The sequence below is a fragment of the Pseudopodoces humilis genome, chromosome 28 (genome assembly GCF_049639895.1).
Source record: "Pseudopodoces humilis isolate 2021_Gansu_Grassland_sample_001 chromosome 28, ASM4963989v1, whole genome shotgun sequence".
Classification (NCBI taxonomy): Eukaryota; Metazoa; Chordata; class Aves; order Passeriformes; family Paridae; genus Pseudopodoces; species Pseudopodoces humilis.
In genome coordinates this window covers 2734886-2758746 of record NC_142227.1, presented here as the reverse complement: position 1 = coordinate 2758746, position 23861 = coordinate 2734886, and the positions used below count along the sequence as shown (strand labels likewise).

General features: G+C 63.7%; 2 protein-coding genes across 9 annotated transcripts; both read left to right on the top strand.

Moving 5' to 3' along the window:
- The first annotated feature begins 332 nt into the window (after positions 1-332).
- Positions 333-15687, top strand: PALM (paralemmin). 4 transcript variants are annotated; one of them, XM_005531283.3, is made up of 9 exons: positions 333-392; positions 7135-7183; positions 8132-8212; positions 8304-8434; positions 9513-9630; positions 9729-9750; positions 10009-10071; positions 11056-11187; positions 12470-15687. In XM_005531283.3, exons 1-9 carry the CDS (start codon positions 388-390, stop codon positions 13033-13035), a joined length of 1167 nt encoding a protein of 388 aa, XP_005531340.1. In that variant the 5' UTR covers positions 333-387; the 3' UTR covers positions 13036-15687. The 4 variants fall into 4 exon arrangements, with proteins under 4 accessions (XP_005531340.1, XP_087923738.1, XP_087923739.1 ...); XM_088067612.1 differs by lacking the exon at positions 11056-11187; XM_088067614.1 differs by lacking the exons at positions 333-392; positions 7135-7183 and adding an exon at positions 7206-7765.
- On the top strand, positions 15639-22843 carry MISP (mitotic spindle positioning). 5 transcript variants are annotated; one of them, XM_088067609.1, is made up of 5 exons: positions 15639-15764; positions 18769-20885; positions 21297-21508; positions 21882-21920; positions 22194-22843. In XM_088067609.1, the coding sequence occupies exons 2-5, from the start codon at positions 18887-18889 to the stop codon at positions 22278-22280; spliced, it is 2337 nt and encodes a 778-aa protein (XP_087923735.1). In that variant the 5' UTR covers positions 15639-15764; positions 18769-18886; the 3' UTR covers positions 22281-22843. The 5 variants fall into 5 exon arrangements, with proteins under 5 accessions (XP_087923735.1, XP_014115470.2, XP_005531255.2 ...); XM_014259995.2 differs by lacking the exon at positions 15639-15764 and adding an exon at positions 16608-16705; XM_005531198.3 differs by lacking the exon at positions 15639-15764 and adding an exon at positions 17015-17332.
- The last annotated feature ends 1018 nt before the right edge of the window (positions 22844-23861 follow it).

The window sequence follows — 23861 nt, the reverse complement described above, 5'->3', positions numbered from 1 at the left end:
AACCCCTCCAACCCGCCCCGCGCCGGGCACCGCACAGCCAGGACCCGCTTCGGGACCCCCAGCAGCCGCCACAGCTCCGGGGGCCTCCGAGACCGGGTGATGGGTGGCGGCGGTGGCGGGCCGGGACCCACCTGGGACCCCCAGGAGCGGATGAAACCCCGGCGCTCCCCGAGGCCGGATGATGGGCGGCGGCAGTGGCGGGGCGCGCCCGGCAGACGGAGCTGTGCGGGAGGGAGGCGGGAGCACCGGCGCGGTCCCGACATCCCTGCGCATCCCGCAGCCCCGCCGGGGATGCCGCCGCCCGCCGGGCCCTGAGAGCCGGGACGCCGGCGGGCGCCGGGCCCGCTCCCCCGCCCCCCCGCCCCCGCCGGAGCCGCCGCCGGGACCATGGAGTGAGTACCGGAGCCGCGCCGGGACCCCGGCACCGGGCCGCGGTCCCCCCGGGCCCCGCTGGCTGAGACCGCAGTACCGGGGAGGGGGGGAGCGGGGAGCGGGGGCCGGGACTCGGGACCCCCGCACCAGGGCTGAGGGAAGCTCGCTCCGCCGGCTCACGGAGCTCGTACCGGGGGCTCGTACACCCCCGATGCCGGGGCTGGGGAGTCCGAACCTGGGGTCTCATATCCCCCTGCTCCTGGGCACTCAGCACCCCAAAACCGGAGGCTCGCATCCCCCTGATTCTGGGGATTCAGGACTGCAATAACAGAGGTTTGTATCTCCCTATTCTGGAGCTTGGGACCCCAAAACCGGGGGTGGGGCTCGCATCCCCCCCGCTCTAGGTCTTGTGACCCCAAAACTGGGGGCTCATATCCCGCCGGATACTGGAGCTCAGGACCCAAATACCGGGAGCTCACATCCCCTCGGTTCTGGGGCTCGGGACCCCCATTCCGGGGCCTCCTTCCCCCCGGTGCCGCTCAGCAGGTGCGGCCCCTCCCCGGTCCCTGCCCAGCCGTGGAGTGCCGGAGGGCCGGCTCGGGGGGCAGCGGCGGGGGCCCCGGTGTGGGTGCAGGGGGTGCGGGGGGTGTCGGGGCTGGCAGCGGTGCAGGAAGCGGGGGGTGGGGAGGGCGTTTATTTTTGTGTTTTGAACCTGTTGTTGCTGCTGCGTGTGGTGGGGTGAGTGGGTGGGAAGAGCTGCGGACCCCTCCCTACACTGCACCCCCAGCCTCTGCCCAGAGAACCGGCTGTGGCAGGGGGATCCTCATGAAGCGGGTCCCACCGGAGAAGTCTGGACAGACGGACACTCTCCGACCCCGGCCTCATCCTTTGTGGGCTGCGGCGGGGCCCTGGCCGCTGGGAGCTTGGAGCCGGGCGGGTGGGGGAAGGACGGACCAGGCAGAGGCCACTAGGGGCTTGTGGCCACGGACTGTCCTACCCCTGTGCTGGTTTTAGGGACACCAGCAGCTGGTGCCAGGAGGGTACAGGACTGGGGGGCTGCTCGAGGTGCTGGAAGCCAGCGCTGGCCCTGTCTCATCCAGGCCTTTCCTTCCCTCCCGTGGCTCTGGTCCCCACCATGGTGAACACCCCAGCCTGGGTTTGGCCGTTCCTGGGGTACCCTGGCAGCTCGGGGTCAGCCACCCTCTGCTCCTCGTGGGCACCTCACTTTGCACTGATCCACTGACCACCGGCTGCTGAGACAACGGGTGCTCAACAGGTCCCTCTCAGCGCTGCCCGTCTCCCACCTGGCAGCCCCAAGAGGCCGTGGGGCACTGCCGAGGGGTGGGGTGGGGGTGTCCTGGGGCCATGGTGGGCTCTGGCTGATTTGGGGCTGGAACTGAGCTGGGGGCATCCAAAACTGATGTTTTGGAGATTGGGGTGCAGCAGCTGCGGGACTGGGGAGGCAGAGTGGCTCCCCGTGTTGCTGAAGGGGCCAGAGGCAGGGCCAGGGCAGCTCCACGGCGCCACAGTCCCTGCAGGAAAGAGCCTCTTTGGGGAGGAAAACGTGCGTGATTTGCCAAAAGGCAGCAGCGAGGGGAAGGGCAGAGCCGAGGGGTGTGACGTGCCCTGGGGAGGGGGTGAGGAGCTGCCGGGCTGGACTGGGCTCTCCTGGGGCAGAGGCGTCTGGGGCTTGCTTGGGTTCAGGTGGGGGATGGTGGACAGGATGGTGGCTCCTGCCCCTGGGCTCCACGTTCACCCTGCTCTGGACCAACCCTCCCAGCAAGGGCCAAAGAGCCCATGGAGGGGTGCAAAGGGTTTCCCCTGCCTGCTCCATACACTGGACCTGCCAATGCCTCTTTCTTTTGAGTGAAACTCCGTGAGCGAGCCCAGGTGGGATGCACAGCCACAAAGTAAAACAACACGACCCCTCCAGCCACTCAGTTTCAGAGCCTGGCCACGGGGCTGGAGGATTAGGAGGGTCCCAGGGCAGCTGGGGACATGGCGAGGTGCTGCCCTGCTGTTGGCCTGGCTCTGTGGCAGCCAACGGGTGTTGGGACGGGCACTGCTGCCTTTGCCCTGGCTCCTGCTCTGCCTTGGCACAGGCAGTGGCTGGAGGAGGGTCCTGGCTGCCACAATCCACTGGTGCCCAGGGAGGTTTGGCGGAAACTTTCCAACTCTGGTAAAGGCTGTGCTGGTCCCACTGGAGCTGCTCTTGTGCCCTCTGCTCCCACTGCTGTCAGTGCTCGTGAGCAGCTGGAGATCCTGCATCTCACATCTGGCTGCTCTGCTGGTTTGTCTCAGTTGCTGCTCTCCCCTTGGCTTTGAGGGTCTCCTTGGAGTGAGGGCTCTCCTGGTCCTGCCTTCCCCACTCTGATCCAAAGCTGACAGTTGCACCCAGGGGAAAGAGGGAGATTTCTGCCTGAGAAATAACTCATGAGTCCTTTGGGAAGGGACTCAAGACCTTGTTCTCTTCTGGCATCCAGGGAGCAGTGAAACCCAGGCCAGACCCCGCTGCCTCCTGGCCATGTGCAAGGAACCAGAAGGGGTCGGGTCTGTCCTGTCCCTGTCCCAGAGGAGCCATAAAGCTCCACCACAGACCCCACAACAGCACCCAGCCCTGCTTTGGGCTGGCAGATCTTGGGGTTCAGAGCTCAGCTGCATGACGGGGCCTCTCGGCCGGACCTGCCTTGCTGGGAGGAACTGGAGCAGGTTTCCTGGGAAGCCGCTGGTGTTGGTGTTCCTGCTTCCTGGCCAGAAACAGCCCCTTTCCCCAGAGGGGTGGGGGTTCATGTGGCTGTAGCTGTGCCAGGAGCTGTGCTGGGAGCTGAGCCGGGGCTCCAGCAGCAGAGGTGCCGCAGGAAAGCTGAGGAGGTGCCGTGCCCTGGGACAGGGTTGAGTGGAGGCTCCAGGACTGGGGCTGGAGGCACAGCCCAGTTTCCTGAGTCTCTTTACTGCATCCGGAGACAAGCAGCCCTGAGCAGCCCCCAGGTCCCAGACAGGAGCAAGGATGAGCCTGGAGGAGGGAGAGGAGCCGGCTGGATCCTGCCGCAGACAGGTGTTTCCTGACAGCATGGCTGGACGTGGGTTGGGCCCAGCCCCTGGGCTTGGCGCCGAGGACTGAGCTCCCCGTGGCTCACAGGGGCGCCCCTGCCTGGATCCACATTCCTGCTGGCTCCTTGGAACATCATGTGTGCCTGTGTTCATGGCATTGCTGCGGGAAAGCCACGCAGCCACACAAGAACAGGAACCCAGGGATGGTGACAAGAGACAGGTGCCACATCCTGCCAGTGCCAGGACTGCCTGTCCTGGCCAGCCGGTGCTCCTGGGGGTGGGGAGCGGCCAGCTCCACTCTCATTCATGAATCGTGGGGGGAGTTTCCTGGTGGAGACTTGCTCGTCTAACTGGAAGGGAGCTGGAAACCCAAGTGTTTGGAGGGCACTTGAACCATTGTTTGAAAGATCTGTAATTTTCCAATCAAACTCCCTCCCCAAGCCTCCGTTCATCAAATATTCATGGGATCCATTTTCTCCTGGCACTCCCAGCCCACGTCTCAGCCCGAAGAATCAATCAGGCAGCTCCGCTTGCTCTAATGCATCTGCGTTTTCGGGAGCCTGGGGCTGCCATCTCCTCCCCCCGCCTCCCTCTGTCCCTGTCCCCTCCCCGGGCAGCGGCGATGGCTGGGGCTGCGCAGGCAGTGGGGAAGGCAGTGGGGAAGGCAGCTGGAAGGAGTGGGATGGGCACTGGGGTGATGCAGCAGCAGCAGCAGGAGGATGCAGCCACACCGTGGGGCAGGGCAGGAGCAGCCCCCCCGTACCAGGAGCCGAGCAGGGTCCCGACCCTGTGCCGGACACGTGGCTCGGTGGCCGCGCGGATTTCTGGCCATCCTTGCCAGAGCCGCTGATGCATTTGCCTTCGTGGTCGATGCATGGCGGCCCCCGGGCGGCTGCAGCCCCCTCCCCTCCCCTCCCTTCCCTCCCGCGCCTGCCATCGGGGGCGTTCGATGCTGGCCCCGCTGTTAATGGCTTTGTGACAGAGCTCTGCAGCCTCCCCACGGCCGCGTCACTCCGGGCCCGGCCAAGGGGCCCGGCTCCTGGGAATGGTGCTGGAAATCAGTGCTGATCCCTCGACTGCTGCCTTTACCACACACCCTGGGCCTGTGCAGGGCTGGTGCCCATGCAGGGCGCTCTCCTGCCTTCCCCCAGCTTGGAGCTGAGTGGGTGGGGAGGCAGGGGAGGTCAGGGGAGCAGAGGAGCAGCTTGAAACGGCTCTTCACACATTTGGATGAGCTAATGGGGAAAAAACGGAGGAAGGCAAATAAACATTATTGTTTCATGTCAGGCGGGAGGAGACAAAAGGTCACGGGCTTCCCTTGTGATGGTGGGAAACAGCAGCATCAGCAGGGCTGGAAAGAGCTGGAGAGCCAAGGCAGAGCGCGGGCTCGTGTGTGCTCACATGTGTGGGTCCAGCACGGGCCTGGGGACTGCTGCTGGGAGCTCCCAGGGTGTCATCCCCCATGTCCCTGCTCCTTTCCCCTGCTCCTTGTCTGGCCTGGTTGTTCCCGAAGAGCTCGGTGGCCCCAGGATCACCTTGCTGTCCTTCCTGGCACCCAGGATGGATCGGGAGCACCAGAACCCCTAAGGAGGCCCCAGTGATGCCACAGCTTTGGGCCGCCAGTGCCACCAGGATGCCAGGCCTGGGGAGGGCATCCCTTAGCCCCGGGGGGGCCCAGTGGTCCCTCAATTGCCACGAGTATCCCCCCACATCCCCTTGAGTATCCCCCACATCCCCTTGAGTATCCCCCACATCCCCTTGGCACTCGCCCGTTGCCGTAGCGCTGTTGCCATGGCACTGTTGCCAGGGAACCATTGCCAGGGAATCGCCTTCATCAGTCACAAGGGCTGCCGGCAGCGGGGCCCCATCACACCGACCCCAGAGACAGGTCATGACAGGCAGGATGGGGCTTTTGGGGAGTGTGGGACCCCCTGCCTCCACCTCAGCACCTGGCCCCAGCAGGCAGGGACTGGGGGTCCCAGTCGAGCCCCCCTCGATGGATCAGAGCTCCCAGGGCAGGGTCTAAGCAGGCTGAGAGATTGCAGCAGGGGCACCCAGCCTGTTTTGCGTCTCTCCTTGGGCCAGGAAGATTCCTGGCGTCTGACCTGGGAATGTGGAGACTTTAGCAAATAATGGAAAATAAAGAGGATGGAGGAGGGAGGAAAAGCAGAACAGAATGTTTCAGGAATGCTGTAAAAGTTTGGATCCATCGAACAGGGCAAGATCCAGGAGGGAAACAGGGCCCAGTTCAACGCCCTGTGAGTGTGGGGTGCCAAGGGCTGGACTGAGGGGACCTATGGCCCCAGACTGGGAGGGAGCCCATGATGATGGGCAGTCCTGGATCTGTGGGGCTGGTGAGGGACACACGGGACTGGTGCCGTGTGCCTGCGCCGGTGAAACACTCACAGCATCGCTGTAAACAGCACGAAAATAACCACCACAAAAGCGACACCTTCCCCGTTTGTTTTCCTGGCCTGGATTTTGAGCACGGCAGGGATCCCCAGGGTGTGGGGTGAGGGGAGGACAGTGGCTCTGAGCAGCTCCCAGATAATTGCTGGCTTCGAGGAGGGAGCAGGTGGGGGCAGGAGCTCCTCTCACCCTGCAGAGCCCGTTTGAGTAATGAGAAAGGCCGTGGGGAGCCCGTGTGAGGGCACTTACACGGCTGGCATGTGAGGTCAGAGCCCAGGGTGTCGTGTGTGGGGCTCAGCAGCCTGAGCCCACCCTTTGTGTAAAACCATCTTCGGCAAACTCCCCCGCCTGGGAGCACGGAGTCCGCCTCTCCGTCCCTTGCTCTAGGAAGCAAAGTGGAGATGATCCATCGCCTGACAATACCTCAGTGCCTCCCACCCTAATTACTGCCACGGCTCTGCACTTCGTTAGCACCGTCTGGCGAGCAGCCAGAGGCTCCTGTGGCGCTGGAGCATCCTGGTCCCAGCCGGCCTGGCCAGCCCCCCCAGCCCCGCTGCGGCTCCCAGCACTGAACCTGCACCTGGTGCTCCGTGGCGTGGGGGCTCTCTCCAGGCCCCGGGGGCCGCGCTGCCGGCAGGACTGGCCCGGGTCCCCGCACCGTGGGGACACTGGAAGGCGGGTAGGTGGGCAGGTGGCTGTGGGGATGGGGGATAACCCCTCCTTGCAGCACCTGGGAGAGCTGTGCCAGGCCAGAGAGGCGGCTGCTGCCGGCAGCATCCCCGGCACGGCTGTGGCAGCCCGTGCTGCAGAGGCAGGCGCCCGGAGCACGGAGGCCGTCAGGAGCAGAGCCTGCTGTGGTGTGTGTGTCTGTGCACATGTGCCTGTGTGCACAGCCCGGAAAGGTCGCTGTCCGGGAAAGGTGTCAGCAGCCAAGAAACCAGCTTGGAAAGGAAAGCATGAGCCAGATTGGAACGCAGGGGCGGCCGGGAGCGTCCTGCTCCAGCCCCTCCGTGGTCACGGTTTCCATCTGCGCCACGGCAGGAGCGGGTCTGCATGAGATGAGTCCTCCAGGTGCTGGACAAGGCGCCTGTCCCGGGGGATTTGGGCAGGACAGGGGTGACTGGAGGAGCCATGCAGCGAGGGGTACTTGGCTCCGGCATAGTGGGGAGGAAACAGCCGGTAGAAGGGAAGGGCTCAGCCTTTGTCTGTCTGTGTACTACAGCGTCTGCTTTGCTGGTTGCACGCTGACCCAGTCACCTGCCACTGGTGTCACTCCTCACAGCTGCTTTCTGCTCTCTGCAGGGTCGTGGAGGCCAGCACCCTTCAGCAGGAGAGGCTGCAGGCCATCGCGGTGAGTCCCTGCCCCGGCCCCCCGGCCCCAGCTCATCACCTGCAGCACACGGGGCAGGCACCAGCGGGGAGGAGAGTGCAGGTGCAGGAGAGCTGGTGCAGGTGCTCAGCCACAAACCAGGGGTCTCCAGCAGCTGAACGAGGACTAGGAATGGCCCATGCCAGTGTGTCCTGTGGGGGCTCTTCCTGGGGTGTCAGAGCCAGCATGGCTTAGCGGCACCGTTGAAACGGGGACAGAGCAAGCAACAGGCAGCTGGGAGGTTTAATTAACGAAGCGGCGCCTTGACGAGCCCCAAGTGAGGAAAATGAGTGATGATTCCCTCCTCCCCCCTTCCCCAGGAAGGGCTGAGGACGGTGCTCTCCAGCCATGCCCGTCGTGAGCACTAGTAATTACATTAATTAGCGAGCGGTTGGGGGCCCCGCTGAGCAAACCCAGCGCAGAGCAGGGCACGGGGCTGCTTGAACCCACCGCTGCCCAGCCCAGCCCAGCCCAGCCCAGCCGGCAAGCGGCCGATCTCTGCCGCACAAAGGGCAAATTGTTCTGGACCAGAGGAGAGAGCGCCGGGTGACGCGTCCGGGCTGGGTCTGACTCTGCTGAAATGATCTGGAGCAGCCCCAGGACGGGTGGCGGGGAGGGGGGGACGAACGGGGGCTGTTTCCCCCGCGCTGGCAGCTCGCTCAGTGGGGCCGGCCGAGGGGAAGGTGACATTTTGAGATGGTGAACAGAGCCCAGGCTCTGCCCCAATTTCTCTACACCCTCAACGCCTCAGTTTGCCCCAGAGAGGGCATGGATGTGATACCGGGCTTGCTGTGGGGTGTTGCCAAGGCTGGTCCCACACTCCCTTGTCCCCGAGGGCAGCCCCTTGGCCCCGCTCCTCCCTGCCCGGCGATGCCCGGCGCCCACCCCCTCCCCGTGCCGACCCCCGTTCCGCCGCTCCCGTCCCTCCAGGAGAAGCGGAAGCGTCAGACGGAGATCGAGAACAAAAGGCGGCAGCTCGAGGATGACAGGCGGCAGCTGCAGCATCTCAAGGTGAGGATCCCCCGCGACCCCCAGGCTGCCTCTGCCCCGGGGAGCCCCCGGCTGGGGGAGAGCAGGACCGTGACCCCTTTCTGCTCCCCAGTCCAAGGCTCTGCGGGAGAGATGGCTCCTGGAGGGGGCCCCGGCTTCTGCCTCCGAGGAGGAAGAGGCCATGAAGAAACAGATGCAGGAGGATGAGGTGAAGACCAAGGAGCTGGAGGAAACCATCCAGAGGTAACGGGGCCAGCGTGAGTCAGATATTGGGGTGCAGTTAGAGAGCACCCACGTCCCTCCAGAGACCCCTGGGCAGGTGGGTGCTGCGATTCAGCTGGATCCCATGTGCTGGGGCAAGGCAGAGTACACTGAGCTTGGAGATGTTTTGGGGCTCACCCTGAACCCTGGCTGGATTCTTGCCAGCTTTTGTGCCGGGGCTGTAGCCAGCCCCAGAGCCTGTCCAGCCCTGCAGCCCCTCCGGTCATCCCCAGCTGTGTCAGTGTCGGTGAGAGCCACGGGGGAGGGGGTCCCGGGCTGGGATCCCGAGGGGCTGCTCGGTGTCCAGCACCCTTGAGGGCAGGCTGCTGCCTCCCACAGACCTCCGTCCTCATCGTGGTGGCCCAGCCTTTGGGAAGGGGCGGGGGGTTGAGAAGGGAGATGGCTCAGCCCCTGCCCAGCTCCCTTGTCCCCGGGCAGCCGCAGGCGGGGGCCCGGAGGTGTCCCGGCAGCGCAGCAGGAATGCAATCAGTCACCGTGGTGCCGCTAATTACCGAGCATCGGTGCAGAGAGGGGTCAGGCACGAAGGGGCCTTTGTGTCCGGCTAATGGCGCGGTGCATTCCTCCGCGGGCGCCGTGCGAGCAGCCCGGGGGAGCTCTGCCGGGGGCAGCTGCCGCCCGTGGGGACACCCTGGACCTCTGCTACATCCCAGAGGGGCTGTGCTGCCAGGCTGGTGGCTGACAACAGGAGGTTAGCCTCGTGGAAAGCTCAGCCAGGTTTGGAGGAGCAGAACGATGATGATGGATGGAGCAGCCTTGCTCTGGCCACCAAGGTGTCGGCCCCCCTGCCCAGTGCCCATGGCGGCGTCTCTGCCATCCACTCAGTGCTGAACCCTTTGGCTTTTCCCATGTAAAGGGACAGTGACAGCCATGCCAGAGTCTGTCTGCACCTTGTGTCCCCTTGTAAGCCCAGGGGACAATTTGTGTCTCCCCTCTCCCCTGCACTGTGTTGGTGGCCCTTGTTCACAGGTCTGCTGTGGTTGCCTGCAGCACAGTTACCTGTCCCACACTCTCAGCTTCTCAGCCCCGACTCTCCCTGCAGGCTGGAGAAGGAGCTGGAGACGCTGGAGAGCAGCAGCTCGGTGACTTCGACCAAGGAGAACCTGGCAGAGGCAGCAGCCAAGGAGGAGAAGGCTGAGGCTGTCCCCAATGCGCAGAAGGTGGGCACAGCTGCCAGCAGTGGGCTCGGGGTCCCTGGTGGGGATGGCTGGGTGGTGGGTCCTGGAAGCTCCTATAACCTCTCCCTTCTGTTTTGCAGAGTCCCCTGGGCACAGTTAAGGGTAGGTGAATCCTGATCCCCCTCAGCCGTGGCTCAGCACCAACCATCCCCTCCTGCTGCCCTGAGGCTGGTGCCAGATGGGTGGGCAGAGTCAGACAAGAGCCCTGTCCCCACGTCCCCTCTCGGGCAGTGGTGCCCTGTGGCGGGGGAGCCCGTCCCAGGTGCCAGCCATGGGGGGACACACTGCCCTCCCCGGGGCCTGACCCATGGGTACACCAGGCGATCGTTGGGGCTCAGGCGGTCGTCTCTCCACCTCCAGCCGACAAGAGGGTCTCCAGCAGCCCCATGAAGGCAGTGGAAGGCAGTGACATGATGAAGGCGGGTAGGTGCCCACTGCCCTGGGAGGAGCGCTCCTTCCAGACTGCTTCCCCCTCCCCTCCGCACCGCCCTCGGCTCGCTGCCACCGCAGCCGCTCCCCGCCGTGCCGCTCGATGCCTTTCCAAGCCCAGGGCAGAGAATATCCGTCATTGCAATCACAGCCTTTGGTTTTGCTTCCGCCCCACGGTTGGTTCGTGGCTCAGGGCCCCTCTGCCTCAGCCCTGTTCCATGTCTCTGCTCCGGTTTCATCCTTCCTGCTCTGTTTGCAGCTTCTCTGCGCAGGGGCGAGGCGGCAGAGTGCCAGCCGCAGGAGCTATGGGGCACACGGGACCAGGCTGCCTGAGCTGGGGGGCTGCAGCCAGCTCTGCTGCTGGAGGGGTTTGCTCTGGTTTGGGGCTCAGTGGCTCAGACCTGACCACGGCACCAGCATGGGGCAGAGCCCGCCTTGGGATGTTTGGAGCTAAGCACCATGCACAGGGCTGAGGGGACCCTGCTGCTGGCTGGAACTGGCTGGGAGTGGAGAGATGCCAAGAATCACCCATCCCATGGGGGCAGAGGGGCCAGCACCAGCACCTTCAGTGGGGGTTGAACCTCCTTGAGCATGAGCCTGGCTCCCAACCCAGGCCCCACGGCCAGCACTGCCCACTGGCTGGACAGATGGACATGGCTCAGCCCAAGAACCACAGCAGCCATGGAGGTAAGGTGATGCCAGCAGCACCAGGATGGACACAGGTCCTGGGAGGAGGGATGTGCCAGGGGTGTCACACCTGCCTCTGCCATTCACCGCTCCTCGCTGCCTTGCTAACACTGCTGAGCCCTGCTGAACACCGCTGAGCCCTGCTGAGCCCTGCTGAGCACCACTGAGCCCTGCTGAGCCCTGCTGAGCACCACAGCGCTACCGCCACGCGCCGTCCCGCCGCCAGCCGCAGAGCAAGGGATGGGGAGGGCCAGGGCCACCGTAACGTGCGCTGTCCTCTCTGTGTCCCAGCCATGTACTCGGTGGAGATCACAGTGGAGAAGGACAGAGTGACTGGGGAGACCAAGGTCCTGTCCAGCACCACCATGCTCCCCCAGAACCACTGTCTGCAGGGGGTCAAAGTGTACGAGGATGAGCTGAAAGGTACGGGCCAGCCCACGCCAGTGGCAGGGGACAAGGGAGCGGCCACCCGAACATCCAGCGGGCACCCAGCAGGGTGAGGAAGTGCAGGGGCTGCTCCTGACAGCTTTGCCAGCTCTGTGAGGGCAATCCCTCACCAACGCCAGTCCAGTGGATCACAGGATCGTCGTGGCAGCGTAGTGTGGATGGGTCAGCCTGGTCTGCACGTCGTGACCCTGCACTGCTGGAGAGCAGAGAAGAGGATCTGTTGTGTCCAGGACTCAGGAGCCTTTCCCATGGGCAGGGAACATGCACTAGCACCGTGTTGGCCTGTCCCACAGGCTGGCAGCGGGGAGTGTGGCTGATGGGTGTGGTAGAAGTGCAGCACTAGGGACTGGTCCCTGTCTGCAGCTCCTGCCTTTGGGAACATCTGGGAACCTGCTCCAGAGGGCCTCCTGAAACCCAAGGGACCGTTGTGGTGGCAAGGACCGTGGAAGTGGGGTGTGTTACTGGGAACTGTGGTGGCTGAGTGGACCGACCTCCTCGTCAAAGAAAACACAGAGCTCCCATTCAACCTCCTCTGTGTGGCCATGGCTGTGCTGACCCTACCAGGCTGGGCACTGTCCCTCACTCACTGCCCACTGAGGCAGGTGCACTGACCATCACGTCATGCCCCAGGTCAAGTGGAAAACGCAACAAGCCCTTGGCCGCTCCGGCCGTGACGCACATCTCTGCCTCCGTGCACAGCACGCCGGGGTGGGAGAACCTCCCCCGGGCACAGCGCCACCAGCTGCAATGGTCCTGCTGAATGTGGCAGGAGGCGGTGGGGAAATCAGCGGGGCAGCAGCCGCCGAGCATCGCTGGGGTCTCAGAGGTGGCAGCGGTGACTCGCTGCAAAGCGTCACGTCAGCCCCGGCAGAGCCGGGCGCCAGCAGACACCGTCCCGCCACGGGCAGCTTGGCTGGCTGTCGGTGGCCTGGCAAACAGCCGCGGCTCCCGCAGGGCTCGCTGAGCCCGAGGCTTTGGGAACAGCTCCTTCCATTGGGCTTTTATTTCGGTTTCCCTGGCTGCTGTCGGGCAGGAGCCAGGTGATGAGGGTCTGGCAGCAGCTCTGCTGAGGGGAGGGTTGGGATGCCGTGGGAGTCCCAGCCTCAGTGGCAGGACCTTTGGAGAGGGGAAGGGGCTGCTCCCCGACCACACAGGAGCCAGGGCTGAGCGGGTCACGCCAGCAAGAGCTTTGTCAGGTGTTTTTGTCTTTGTGCCCTCATCCCAAACGCCCTCACCCTCCCTCCTCTTGTCCCCACAGTGGTGCATGCGGTGAGTGCCGAGGACGGGGCCCTGCAGAACGGGGCCCACCCCCTCAGCTCCTCCGAGGTCGACGAGCTCCTGCACAAGGCAGACGAGGCCACCCTGAGTGAAGCTGGCGGGCGCCAGACCCCAGCCAAGGCTGGCAAGGGGGGCGGCAGCGCCCCGGGCAGCCAGAAGCCGACGCCGCGGCGGGAGATCACGGGGCTGCAAGCGAAGGTGCCGCCAGGCGAGGGCACGGAGCCCAGCCAGGAGCAGCCCGTCACCATGATCTTCATGGGCTACCAGAACGTGGAGGATGAGAACGAGACCAAGAAGGTGCTGGGGCTGGAGGGCACCATCAAGGCAGAGCTGGTGGTGATTGAGGATGCCGAGAACAAGCCGGAGCCGGCACACAAGGACCACACACCACCCAACGGCACCGCGCTGGAGCCGGCGGCCGCCCAGCCGCTGGGCGAGGAGGGCGCGGGCGGGCAGAAGCCGGGTGCCAACGCCACAGACGCCAAGGAGGCCGAGCAGGAGACAGACGTGAAGAAGCAGCGCTGCAAGTGCTGCACGGTGATGTGAGCCCCCGCCGAGCCCCCTCCGCCCCGGCCCCTGCTCGCCAGGCCCGGCACACCGGGCTTCCCCCCCTCCGGACACAGACCCTCTTCCTGCAGAACCGGGGAGATCCAACATGGTGCCAATGGGGCCGCAGCGGGCAGCAGCGAGCAGTGGCCGTGGCAACGCTCGCCCCATCTGCCCGATGCCAGCCCCGTGCCGCCCCCCACCAGCGCTGCCTGTGGTATTTATTAGTGACCCCCCTCGCCCCACAGTGCGCCCACCCCACCACAGCCCGGCCTCATCCCCACCTGCCACCGGCACCGGGGCCTTTCCCTCCGTCACCGACATCGTCCCACCCGCCGTCGGAGGATGGAGCCGCCGGGCAGGGGATCGGAGGACGACACTGTGTCCGTAGATGACTCCCCGGGAGCCCCCACCAGCGGGACCCGCTCTTGGCCCAGCCCACGGTGGGCATCGGACCCAGCCCTGTGCCAGCTCCTCCCTCTGTGCCTCCATCATCCGCTTCTCCAGCAGGGAAAGGCCTGGTCTGTTCCCCACTGGCTGCCCATGGATATCTCTGCTCCATCTCACGTCCTCATCCCTGTGGTCCCGGGCTCCCCAAGCCCTCAAGGACAGAGCGTGTCCAGGCAAGGGCAGGGCATCGAGGGCAGCGTCCCCTGCCCGAGACTCGGCTGTGGTGATGGCTGGGGCCACGTGGGGCTCCTGCAGGGTCAACCCAGCCTGTCCCCAGGCCTGCTCTGCTCCTCCTGGGCTCAGCTCCACGTGTTGGAGCCCCTCACCCTGGTGCTGGCAGTGACAGCCACTCCTCTGTCTCGGCTGCCGGCCGGTGCCACTGGGCTCTGCCAGCCAAGGGGGCTGAACTGTGCTGTGGCCAGGGCTCGTGTCCTCTTGGGGCAATGCCAGCCAGGGAAGGGGAGCCTGGGGGGGGCCAGCCTTGTGGGGCAGGAGTGGGGCGTGGGGGTCCTGTGTTTCCTCGTGTGGGCCAGCATCCTGTCCCCTTCCTGCCTCTGCCACTCAGCAGCAGCAGCTTTGCAGAGCCACGTTCTGGGGTCCTCCAGGGGAGTGCGGCAGCCCAGTTCACCCCAGTATTGGCACTGGGAGCTGCCAGGGGTCTGGTGTCCCACAGCTGCCTCCCTGCTGCCCCACCCTGCACCCCAGTCCTTCAGTGGGGATTTCACCACCAGCACCAGCGTTTTCTCCCCACTGAGACCAGCTGGGGCAGGCAGGGGGGGCCCCCATGGTTTTTGGTCCCCAGTGCTCACATCAGCTGCCCCTGAGCTGCAGCAGCTGGGCTGGCAGTGCCCAGATACTTGTCCAGGAGCTTTGGGCAGGGTGCAGCCACCAGCGAGGGATCCTTGTGCAGGTGTAAGAGGGTTCCTTCTGCTGTGAGGCTGGGAAAATCCCCAGGGATCCCCCAAAACGTGTGTGGAGCAGCATCCACACAGCCCACCAGGACACCGGTGGTTGAGCAGCGAAGGATGGGGCTCAGCTCCCCCAAGGATGGGCCTTCCTTCCCCCACATTCCCCTTGTGTGAGCAGTGACACCCTCCTGTCCCCATGACATCCCAGTTGTCCCCCAGTTCCCACCCAGGCTGCAGTTTGCCCCCAGTAGAGTCACAATGCCGGGCTGGGGAAGGGGGGCCTCTCCTGCCCCATCCACTGTTGGGCATCGCTGGAGCCCCATTGCTGCAGAGCAGGGCACGGGCTGGGTGCCACAGGGCCTCTGTCCCCATAATCCTGGGGGAAATGTCACCTCTTGCCACCCCACGTCAGGGGCCAACACCACCCACCCCCTCCCACCCTGGGCCCTGCAATCCCCCCGGCCCCAAACTGGGGCTCCCTCCTGCCCTCGGCACCCCCTGCCCTCGGTTGGCTTTGACCCCCAGCCCACTCCGGCCCCTGGGGCGGTGGGGAGCAGGACCAGCCCCCCGGGCCGGGGCTGCGGTGTGAGAGGAGTGGGCGGTGGGCCCGGCATCGTCCCCACCCCATCCCAGAGCCCCCCTGTCCCCGCCCGGCTCTGCTGAAGTGCACTTCCCGTGCCCCTGAGCTTTTCACTTGTGCCGAAGCCGTTTGAATTCCCTTCCCCATCCCATTCCCCCCCTCCTCCCTCCACCCCGTTGTTTGTAAAACACCCAAACCGAGCAAATAAACTGTGTGAACAACCAGCCTGGAGCCACCGATGGGTGGGAGGAGACTGGGGCTGGGGATCCTGGGAGGACGGGATGGAAGGTTTGGGATGGGGATGTTAGGGATGGGCTCTGCTGTCCCGTCATTGATGGGCAGAGGATGAGGGGAGGAAGGGCTGTGTGGCACCTAGGACACCGGGAGGAAGGGACGAGGGGGAATGCTGCCCAGCTAAAGGGGACATGGCAGCCTGGTTTCATGGATGCCCCAAAGTCCCATCACCACGTGGCCGTGAGTCTGTCCATCCCCAGGCTGGTGCAGGTCTTGCTTCTGCCCAGGGCAAGGATTCCAGGGTTCTCTCCTGGGGCAGTGGGGCCTCAGCCCTTCCTGGTGCCAGTCTGGGTGCCAGCACACGCCCTGCAGCGGGTGTGGAGTGCTGCTGGCTCCTTGGCATCACCTGTGGACTTTGGCTCAGCCCCACGGTAGAACAGGCTCCGCTCACCTGCCCGGAAACGCAGAACGGCCTGGCAGCTACAGCGCACCGGCGTCCCCAGGCCAGCCAGTGCCAGCCCCGAGCGGGAACCGGGGCACCAAGGGGCTCGCAGAGGGTAAGTGGGACCCCCAGCACCCACTGGGGTCTGTCTGACACCAGTGCCGTGCTCAGGCAGCAGCGGGACCGGGAAGGGCTTCCTGGCAGGAGTGGGCTTCAGTGGGGGAGGGAGGATGAGGATGGGGATGTCCCACCCCAGGCACCGGCGCAGGGCTGAGCGTCCTGGCACGGCATCGCCCGCTCGGCTGTGACACCCCGTGCCGGGAGGGAGGGCAGTTCTGGGCACCGGCAATGTCGCCCTCTCCACTGGGATCCAGCCAGATCCAGGCACCAAGGGCACCAAGGACGCTGTGCCTTTATCCTGGCAGGTGCCGGAGGTATCCAGAGCAGGCACAGGGAGGGAGGGAGCTGCCCTGCCGTGAGGAGCTGGGGGCAGCGGTGCCAGGGCTGCTGTGGCAGCGAGGGCACTGCCTGTGCAAACACGGGCTGCTCCTGGCACAGTCACTCAGGGCTCCTCTGCCATGCCCCTCCTCTGGGGCTAACAGGGTGGGGGGAGAGCCGGACATCCAGGCTGAAGCTTCAGTGCCATAGCTGCGTTCATGGAGGGGCAGAAAGCGCCTGGAGCGAGGTCTGCGGCTGCATGGCCACGCCACCGTGCCGGATTGAGGCACGGGCACGCTGGTGCCTTGGCACATGGCTGTGTTGGCACGTTGGTGCATCGGGCCATCAGTGAGTCCCACGGGTCGGGGGAGCCACGGGCATGGGACCAGCTGCAGCAGGGTGACGGCAGCACAGGAATTTGGGGACAGGGCACTGAGCCAAACGTGGTTCTTGGAATTCCCCACAACTCCCCGGTGCTGAGCTTATCGGGGCCTTGCAGGCACCCTCCTGCAGCCCCCACACCCCACCCCGGCCACACCCCGGCAGACACAGCTCAGCTGGGTGTCCCGTGTGGCCTCCCGGAGCATGGGGACCCCTGCCCTGACAGCTCCCTGGACAGTAAGTGCAGCGTGGTCGGGGGCGAGGGCAGCGCCAGGCACTGGGGGGACGCTGTGTCCCCCTGGCCTCGCAGGGATGGTGGCAGCGAGGGTGTGCAGAGGGCTGGAGCTGGCTGGGGTGGGCAGCAGAGGGACACTGGCCACGTGCCACTGTGTTCGTGTGCATCCCCAGCCGGTCTGGGGACAGCCCTTGGCTCAGGGTGGGCACAGCGTGGGTGCACTGCAGCTCTGTAGCCCTGTGCAGAACCCCCAAGATGGGGGGACCCTGGAAAGTGCCCCAGGTGTCTCCTTATGGTGGGGGTCCCAGGCCAGACTGGCAATGTCATCCGCTCTGCCCAGCTCATCCCACAGTGCTTGGCTGGTCCGGGGGCCGCCCAGCATGGGGGGAGGCAAGTCCCGAAGGGGACCCCCGAGCCCCCGCAGTCCTACAGCACCGGATGGAGCTGAGGGAGGTGGAATGTTTTGGGTGCAGCTCTGGGAGGGGCCGTTCCGCTTGCGTGGAGCCGGCCGGGAGCCCTGATAAGAACCCAGCTGGTTTCTCTGTCCCTGCTCCCCTCCTGTGCCGGCCGCCAGCGCTCCCCGGTGAGGGGGTCCCCTCCGAGCCGGGACTTCGTCCCCTCCGAACATGGTAAGAGGTGTGGACAGATGGTTTTCAGTATCCAGGTCTTTGGGGGCAATAAAAGAGCAAGAGTGAATCACAGCAGGGAAATTAAGGGGTAAATTGAGGCGAGTACAGCTCCAGGCAGAGAGGCTGAGCCAGCGGGGCTGGGCACAGGGCTGGGCAGCAGTTCCAGCGGTGAGGCATCGCCTGGGGCTGGCCAGGATGTCCCAGCTAATGAGACCCACGTGCTCCTGCCCCAGGAAAGGTTTAAAAAGCTCCTGGCTGGGGCCCAGCCCCGCTTGCTTTGTGGGAGGATGGTGCATCCCGGGAGGGCTGGAGGTGAGTAGGGGAAGCTCAGTCACCAGAATTACTGCGGGAAGGAGGCACGCACAGAATGCTCTCATCCTGGAGGTGAGCCAGGATGCTCCAGATGCAGGGAACACTTGCCTCCACCTGGGCGAGCCTCATCCTGAGCTGTGCTTGCCAGTACCGTGGCCCCCAGGCTCTGGGCCACCCTTGCTGTCACCGTGGCCTTGCTCCAGTTTTGCTGCATGCCCCCAGGAGGCCGTGAGTGGAGCCCAGTGGTGACACACCCTGACCTGCTGGGGCTCACAGGGGCCCAGCCAGGAGCAGTGACAGGTGACGGCAAAGCTGTGGCTAAGCCTCGGTAAATAGCGGCACAGGACGTGGTGCTGGCTCCAGGCACACCCAGCTTGTCTGTGGGTGACAAGTGTGTCACCAGTTCTGGAGCCAGGGATGGCATCTGCGATGGGGTGGCAGCTCCTGTCTCATGGGGGACCCACCTGTGCTGCCCCTCCCTGTCTGGCACCCGCTGTTCCAGCCGGCTCTGGCCCAGCCAGCACTGGAGGATTGACCCCGAGGCTGGGGCTGTTCGCTCCTGCCCTGTGTGCCAGGGGGGTTAAAGTCCCCTTGTTTTATGAGCCATGAAACCATTTTTATGACCCCACTGTTTCTAGAGCTGGGCTATTTGGAGGCTTCTCTCTGTAAATGGCACATGGAAGATATTCCATGCAGGGGTGGCCCAGGTGCCGGCACCGCCTCTCGCTGCCGGTGCTGCCCGGGACTGGAGGTCCCTCCCTGGCCTGTGCACGTGGAGAGGCCCCAGGCTGTCCATGCCCAGAGCGGTGCCCAGATGGATGTGGTGTCACCAGGAGCTTGTCTGAGGTCTTGCTGCCTTTGGTGTGCAGCACTGACTGCCTGTGGCAGGTTTGGCTGCTCCCTCAGAACCTGGCCAGGCTGGGGAACAGAGGTGGGGTGGGCTTCTGGGCTCCGTGGCAGTTCCTATTGGGAATGGTGCTTTGTGCTCTGGCTGCTCCTGCCCCACACGGGGCAGGCTGGTGGGACAGTCTCTGTCCCACGCTGAGGACAGTGGTACCAGGCTGGGAGAGGGGCTGCATCTCAACCTGCTGCTCTTAATGGCTGTTCTCCCCTCTTGCTTGCAGGGCCAGCCAGGTCCAGACCCTTGGCCTCTGCTGAACTGGGACTCTGAGGGTGACCTCGAAGCTGAGCAGTGGCCCCTGTCTGGGACAAGGTTGTCACAGGGGTGACTCTTCCCAGGAGATGGACAGAGTCACCAGGCACCTTGTGTTCCAGCTCCCACAGGCGTCGCACAGGCACGACTCGCTGGCAGACCTGAGGGCCAGCAGCGACGATGATGTGTTTGGCTCCACTCAGCACAGCACCCGGAGGGTGGAAAATGGCTACAGCTGGAAGAGGAGGTCCCAGTCACCCTCGTATTTCCTGGAGGGTGGAAGAGATGTCTGGACCCCGTCCCCAGACAGGGAGTCCAAGCTAGAGGTGGTGAGATCAGGAAGCCTGTATGACCTCCGGGCTTACAAGGGCGAGAGGAAGCCTTCGAAGCTCTACGATGATGACGAGCAAGACCTGTACAGGGTCCCTCCGCCCAACATCTCACCTGAGAAAGCCAGGGAGCTCGAAGATGAGAGGAAAGAGATCATCCGGAGCCAGGTGATGAGGAAGAGCTCCACCATCGCAGAGAGGTGGAGCTCTGTGGATGAGCTGAGCTCCATCAGCGCCGGTGTGGGCAGCCAAGGTGAAGGCAGGCACACAGGCAGTGTCCCCACCAGCTTTGCCATCTGCTTTGACAAAACTTCCCCAGGCAGGGCTGTAACGCCCGTTGACCCTGAGAATATTGACACAGAGCAGATTAACTTCTCAGCGGCTCGGCAGCAGTTCCTGATGCTGGAGAAGACCAACCCAGGCTCATTTTTCAGCCCAGGGCAGCAGGCCATGTCCCCAAGGCCAGAGTCGGTGACAAAAGTCTCCAGGGAAGAGTGGTACAGCCCTGAGATGGCCATGAGGGCTACGAGAGGCTATGGCAGTGGCGGTGCATCAAGCCAGAGCAGGACAGACAAGAGCGTTTACCAGGTTCATGGTGTGTCCTTATACAAGACACCCGAGAAAGAGGAGATCTATGCTCCCAGAAAGGCTCACACAGAAAGGTCATATCCCATCGGGAAGACGTCCATCCTGACCAAAACATGGTCCAGAGAAGACCTGGACTCTGGCTTGGGTGAGATGTATAACGAAGCTGCTGCGGGCTATGCAAGCGATGGAAGCACCTCCAACGAGACCTTCAGTGCGGATCTGAGGGCCAGCAGCAATGGGCTGGGCAAGGAGACGAGGGTCAGCAACGAGACACCCATCGAGCGGGAGATCCGCATGGCGATGGAAAGGGAGGAGAACCTCTGGAAGGAAAGGGGAATCCAGCGGCTGACTGCCAGCAGTGAGCTGGTGGAGATCCAGACCAAGCCTGTCCTCAACATTCACATGTCTCCCGGCCCAGGCAGGAAAGGGAAGGACAGAGGCCGCGCTTCCCTTTACGTCCAGAGGGAAATTGAACAGGAAACGAAGCGTGAGGAAGATCTAAAGAGGCAGGGCAGGCTGCTGGGGATGTATGACAGGGGGACACAGCAGGAGCTGGAGGAGCGCAGGAGGGTGTTCGAGCAGGAGGAAGCCCCCCCACAGAAGCCCACCCCCCTGAAGCGGGCAGAGGAGAGGAGGAGCTGGGTTAAAGAGTTTGTGGTGGAGCAGCCCTCGAGCCCCAGCCCTGTGGAAGACACCAGGGCTGGGAGAAGCATTCCCAGCTACACAGCGAGCATCGCTCACTTCCAGCTGTCCCAGCCGCGCTTCACCGCCAGCGAGAGGAGCCGAGAGCAGCCCTTGGTGTCCCAGAACACTTCCACCAGCACCAGCAAATGGGGGAGTGAGGATTCCTGGGGAGGAAAGCTTCCCGGCTCCACCCCGAGCCCTGCCAGCACTGCTGTCCTGCCCAGAGAGTACTTATCCCTCTCCTTCTGGAAGCCCAAGGTGTCCTTCGTGGAGGACATGGGGACACAGAGCCCACTGCAGAGGGAGGATGGCCGGGAGGAGCAGTACCGGCTGCGGACATGGAAGCTCCAGACATCGGCACTGATTGAGGAGGAGATCCGGAGTGACTTGCAGAGGGAAGAGGAGCTCCAGGAGCAGCGGCGGCGGCTGATGGACACCTACAGCAATGGTGCTCCCCAGGAGGGCTCCCGCTCTCGGCACAGCTCTGGTAAGGGAGCAGAGGGACAGAGCGGCAGAGAAATTATTTGGTGGGATGGCTGTAAGGACTCCTGTGTGCTGGTAGCAAGTTGTCCTGGGAGAATTTGATATCAGCACGCTGGAGTCAGCAGAACTGCTGCTGAGGAAGGATAGGCTCTGCAGGATTCCAGATCTGCTCAGGCCTCGATGAGTTTGTGTCATGTTACAGCAGCAAACAGGGCTAGAAAGGCCCAGCTAATGCATTTTACCCCTTGTTCCTGCAGTCCCTGGCTGGGGCCCAGGCATGGGGTCCTGGCTATGACCAAACCGGCTGGACCTGCCATGGAGGCAGGTTTGGGGCAGGTGCCTGACACTCCTTGTGGGTCTCCACCCCCTGGGAGTGGAACTGAAGTCCTTCACCCCCTGACTCTTTCTCTCAAAGCTGCCTCAGGTGCCAGTGGCAACTACTCAGTGTCTGGGTCTCCTGCCTCCTCTCCTGCCTCACACCAGACGGGGATCCTGGGGCTGATCTCATCCTTCACCCCGCTGAGAGTGACCAGTTCCTCCCAGGGCAGTGCAGAGACCCTCACCCCTGACTCGTCGCGTTCCAGCCCCTTCGAGGAGCGGAGGAGGAGGGTGAAGGAGGATGGAAAGGTGAACATGCCCACCCTGCTTGTGCCAAGTGTTTGAGGGGCTTGAGCCCGGGGGAAGACTGGTGGCTCTGGGGCTGGAGGTGGCTGTTCCTGACTCCCACTTGGAGTTTGAGATCCAGCTGCTCAGCTTGGTGGAGACCCAGTGGTGGTGGCACCATTAAGGGGCCACATGAGCCCCCCAGACAGCGCCTGCTGTTCAGAGCTGCCAGCACTGGGTGGGACTGGAGAGGAGCAGCAGCTTCCTCCTGTGGGGGATCCTGGCCTGGACTGTTCTCCCAACTCTCCTGTGCTCCTGCTGGGAGCCAAATCCAGCCGCTATTGGATATTCCCCTGCCAGGCTGCCATTATCTAATCGTGTTTTCCTCTTTCCACAGTATGCAGGCATCGAACCCATTGACAAGGTCAACACAGAGGTAAAGCCCTTCACAAATGCGGGGGCTCTGCTCCTGCTGCCCTGACACCTCCCGCATTCCCCAGCTCCCCTCACTCCTGGAGATCCTGTGGGATGGACAGGGATGGATGGGATGGTCCTGGCTCCCTTGAGACCACGGGCACCACTTGGGTGGATGCTGAGTCAGGCAGAGCAGACTGGGGAGCTGGCGGGGGGGAGGTTGGGGGGGCAGTTCTGCAAACCAGATCGTTATGAAAGTTTTGTATAAAGATCCTGCACGTGCTGGTCTTTGCAGGTGGTGGAAAGCACCCGAGTGTTTCGCCACAAGAGCGCCATGGCCCAGCGCTGGGAGGCTGGACAGTACGTCCGGGATGAGGACTGAGGGACCCCTGGGTCGGGGGCTGGCCCTGTTCACAATCAGCTGATGTGTGATCTAAATGCTCCATCGGTTCCACCGTCACAACAATCAGAGACGTGAACCCTGCAAATCAATCTGGTTTATTGTTAAACTGATAATCCTTCCATGCAATAGATCTGCTCCTTCCTCCTCTTCCCTGTGGGGTGGAAGAACACTTTTTTTTCTTAACAGGGAAAAAAATTGGATCAGTATCTTTTTAATCACTTCTGCCTGGAGCCAGCCAGGTGAAATCACCCAGTAATTCACTTTGCCCCTTGGGAGCTGTGTCTCAAGCTTACAAAAAAGCTGTTTTATTTCTCAGTGGTTTAAGGTTTTTAAGTACCACAAGGCTGAGCATTGCCTTGGGTCTACCTGAACTGAGGCCTCTGGATCAGTTGCCGTGGGACTTGGGAATCAACACTGGTTTAACTCCTGTGATCCATGGAGATGCAGCAATGGAATATAAAAATATATATAAATGCTGTTTATTTTGCTAATTTATTAAAGAGTTGTTCTACTCTCTTGGTCTTCCAAGAGAGTCCGCCTGCTCCACTGGTTTTGCTCTGCTGTTTCAGAGGAACCCCCGCGGTTGGGATGTGGGGCTGGAGCCTTGCAGGGGCTGCGGTTGGGGGGGGTCCCAAAGGCTGGGGGAGTGCCGGGCTCCCACCGGGCGGGCCTGGGAGCACCCGGGGCCGGTGGGAGGAGTCCCTGCACGGGGCGCTGGAGGGGTAGCACCGGGGGATGGCACCGGCTGGGCTTTAAAGTCCCGTTCGAGCCCAACCGCTCTGCGGTCCGTGCCCGTCCGCCCGCCCCCGCTAGGGGGCGCCCGGGCAGCGCCCGCCGGGACCCCGGTACGGACCCGCCGGGACCCCGGTACGGACCCGCCGGGACCCCGGTACGGACCGGCCGGGACCCCGGTACGGACCCCACTGCAAGCGCTGAGCGGGGGTTTCCCCGGTGGAGCTCGGGGAGCCGGGAGGTGCCCAGGTGCTGTGACAGGGCAGATGGTGTAACCTGTTCTCCCCGTCAGCAGCCGCTCGTTGCCGGCCTTGGGCATGGGCCGAACCGAGCAGCGACAGGGAGCAAAGAGCCCGAGCCGAGGGGGTCTGGGGGCTGCTGAGGGAAGCGGGGAACAGAGGTGTGACCATGGCTGGGTCACCCGGGACTGGCACCCAGCACCGGCAGGACCCTCGGGACAGCTGCTCTGTCGTGGTGTCATGGTGATGCCACCGGTGCTCCAAAGCACAAGGGGCGCTGGCAGGCGCCCTCCAGCACCTTTAGAGTTTGTTTTTATGTCTGTTCAAACGTCCTTAAGTTACCTCTTGATGTTCAATTGGTTGAATGGGACCAATTCTGGTGAAGAGCTTGATTCCCAAGGCTTCATTTGACACCATGGGGATGGTTCATAGGGCTTCAAAGGGCCCAAAACTCTGCCACTGGGCTGGGAGCAGGGGAGTTTGAGCACAACAGGGAACACACCAGTGTTCCAGGATCACCTACTGTTCAGGCACAGACAGACAGGGCTGAATGAAAGGTTCTTTTATTTGGCTCTGTCAACAATGCAAC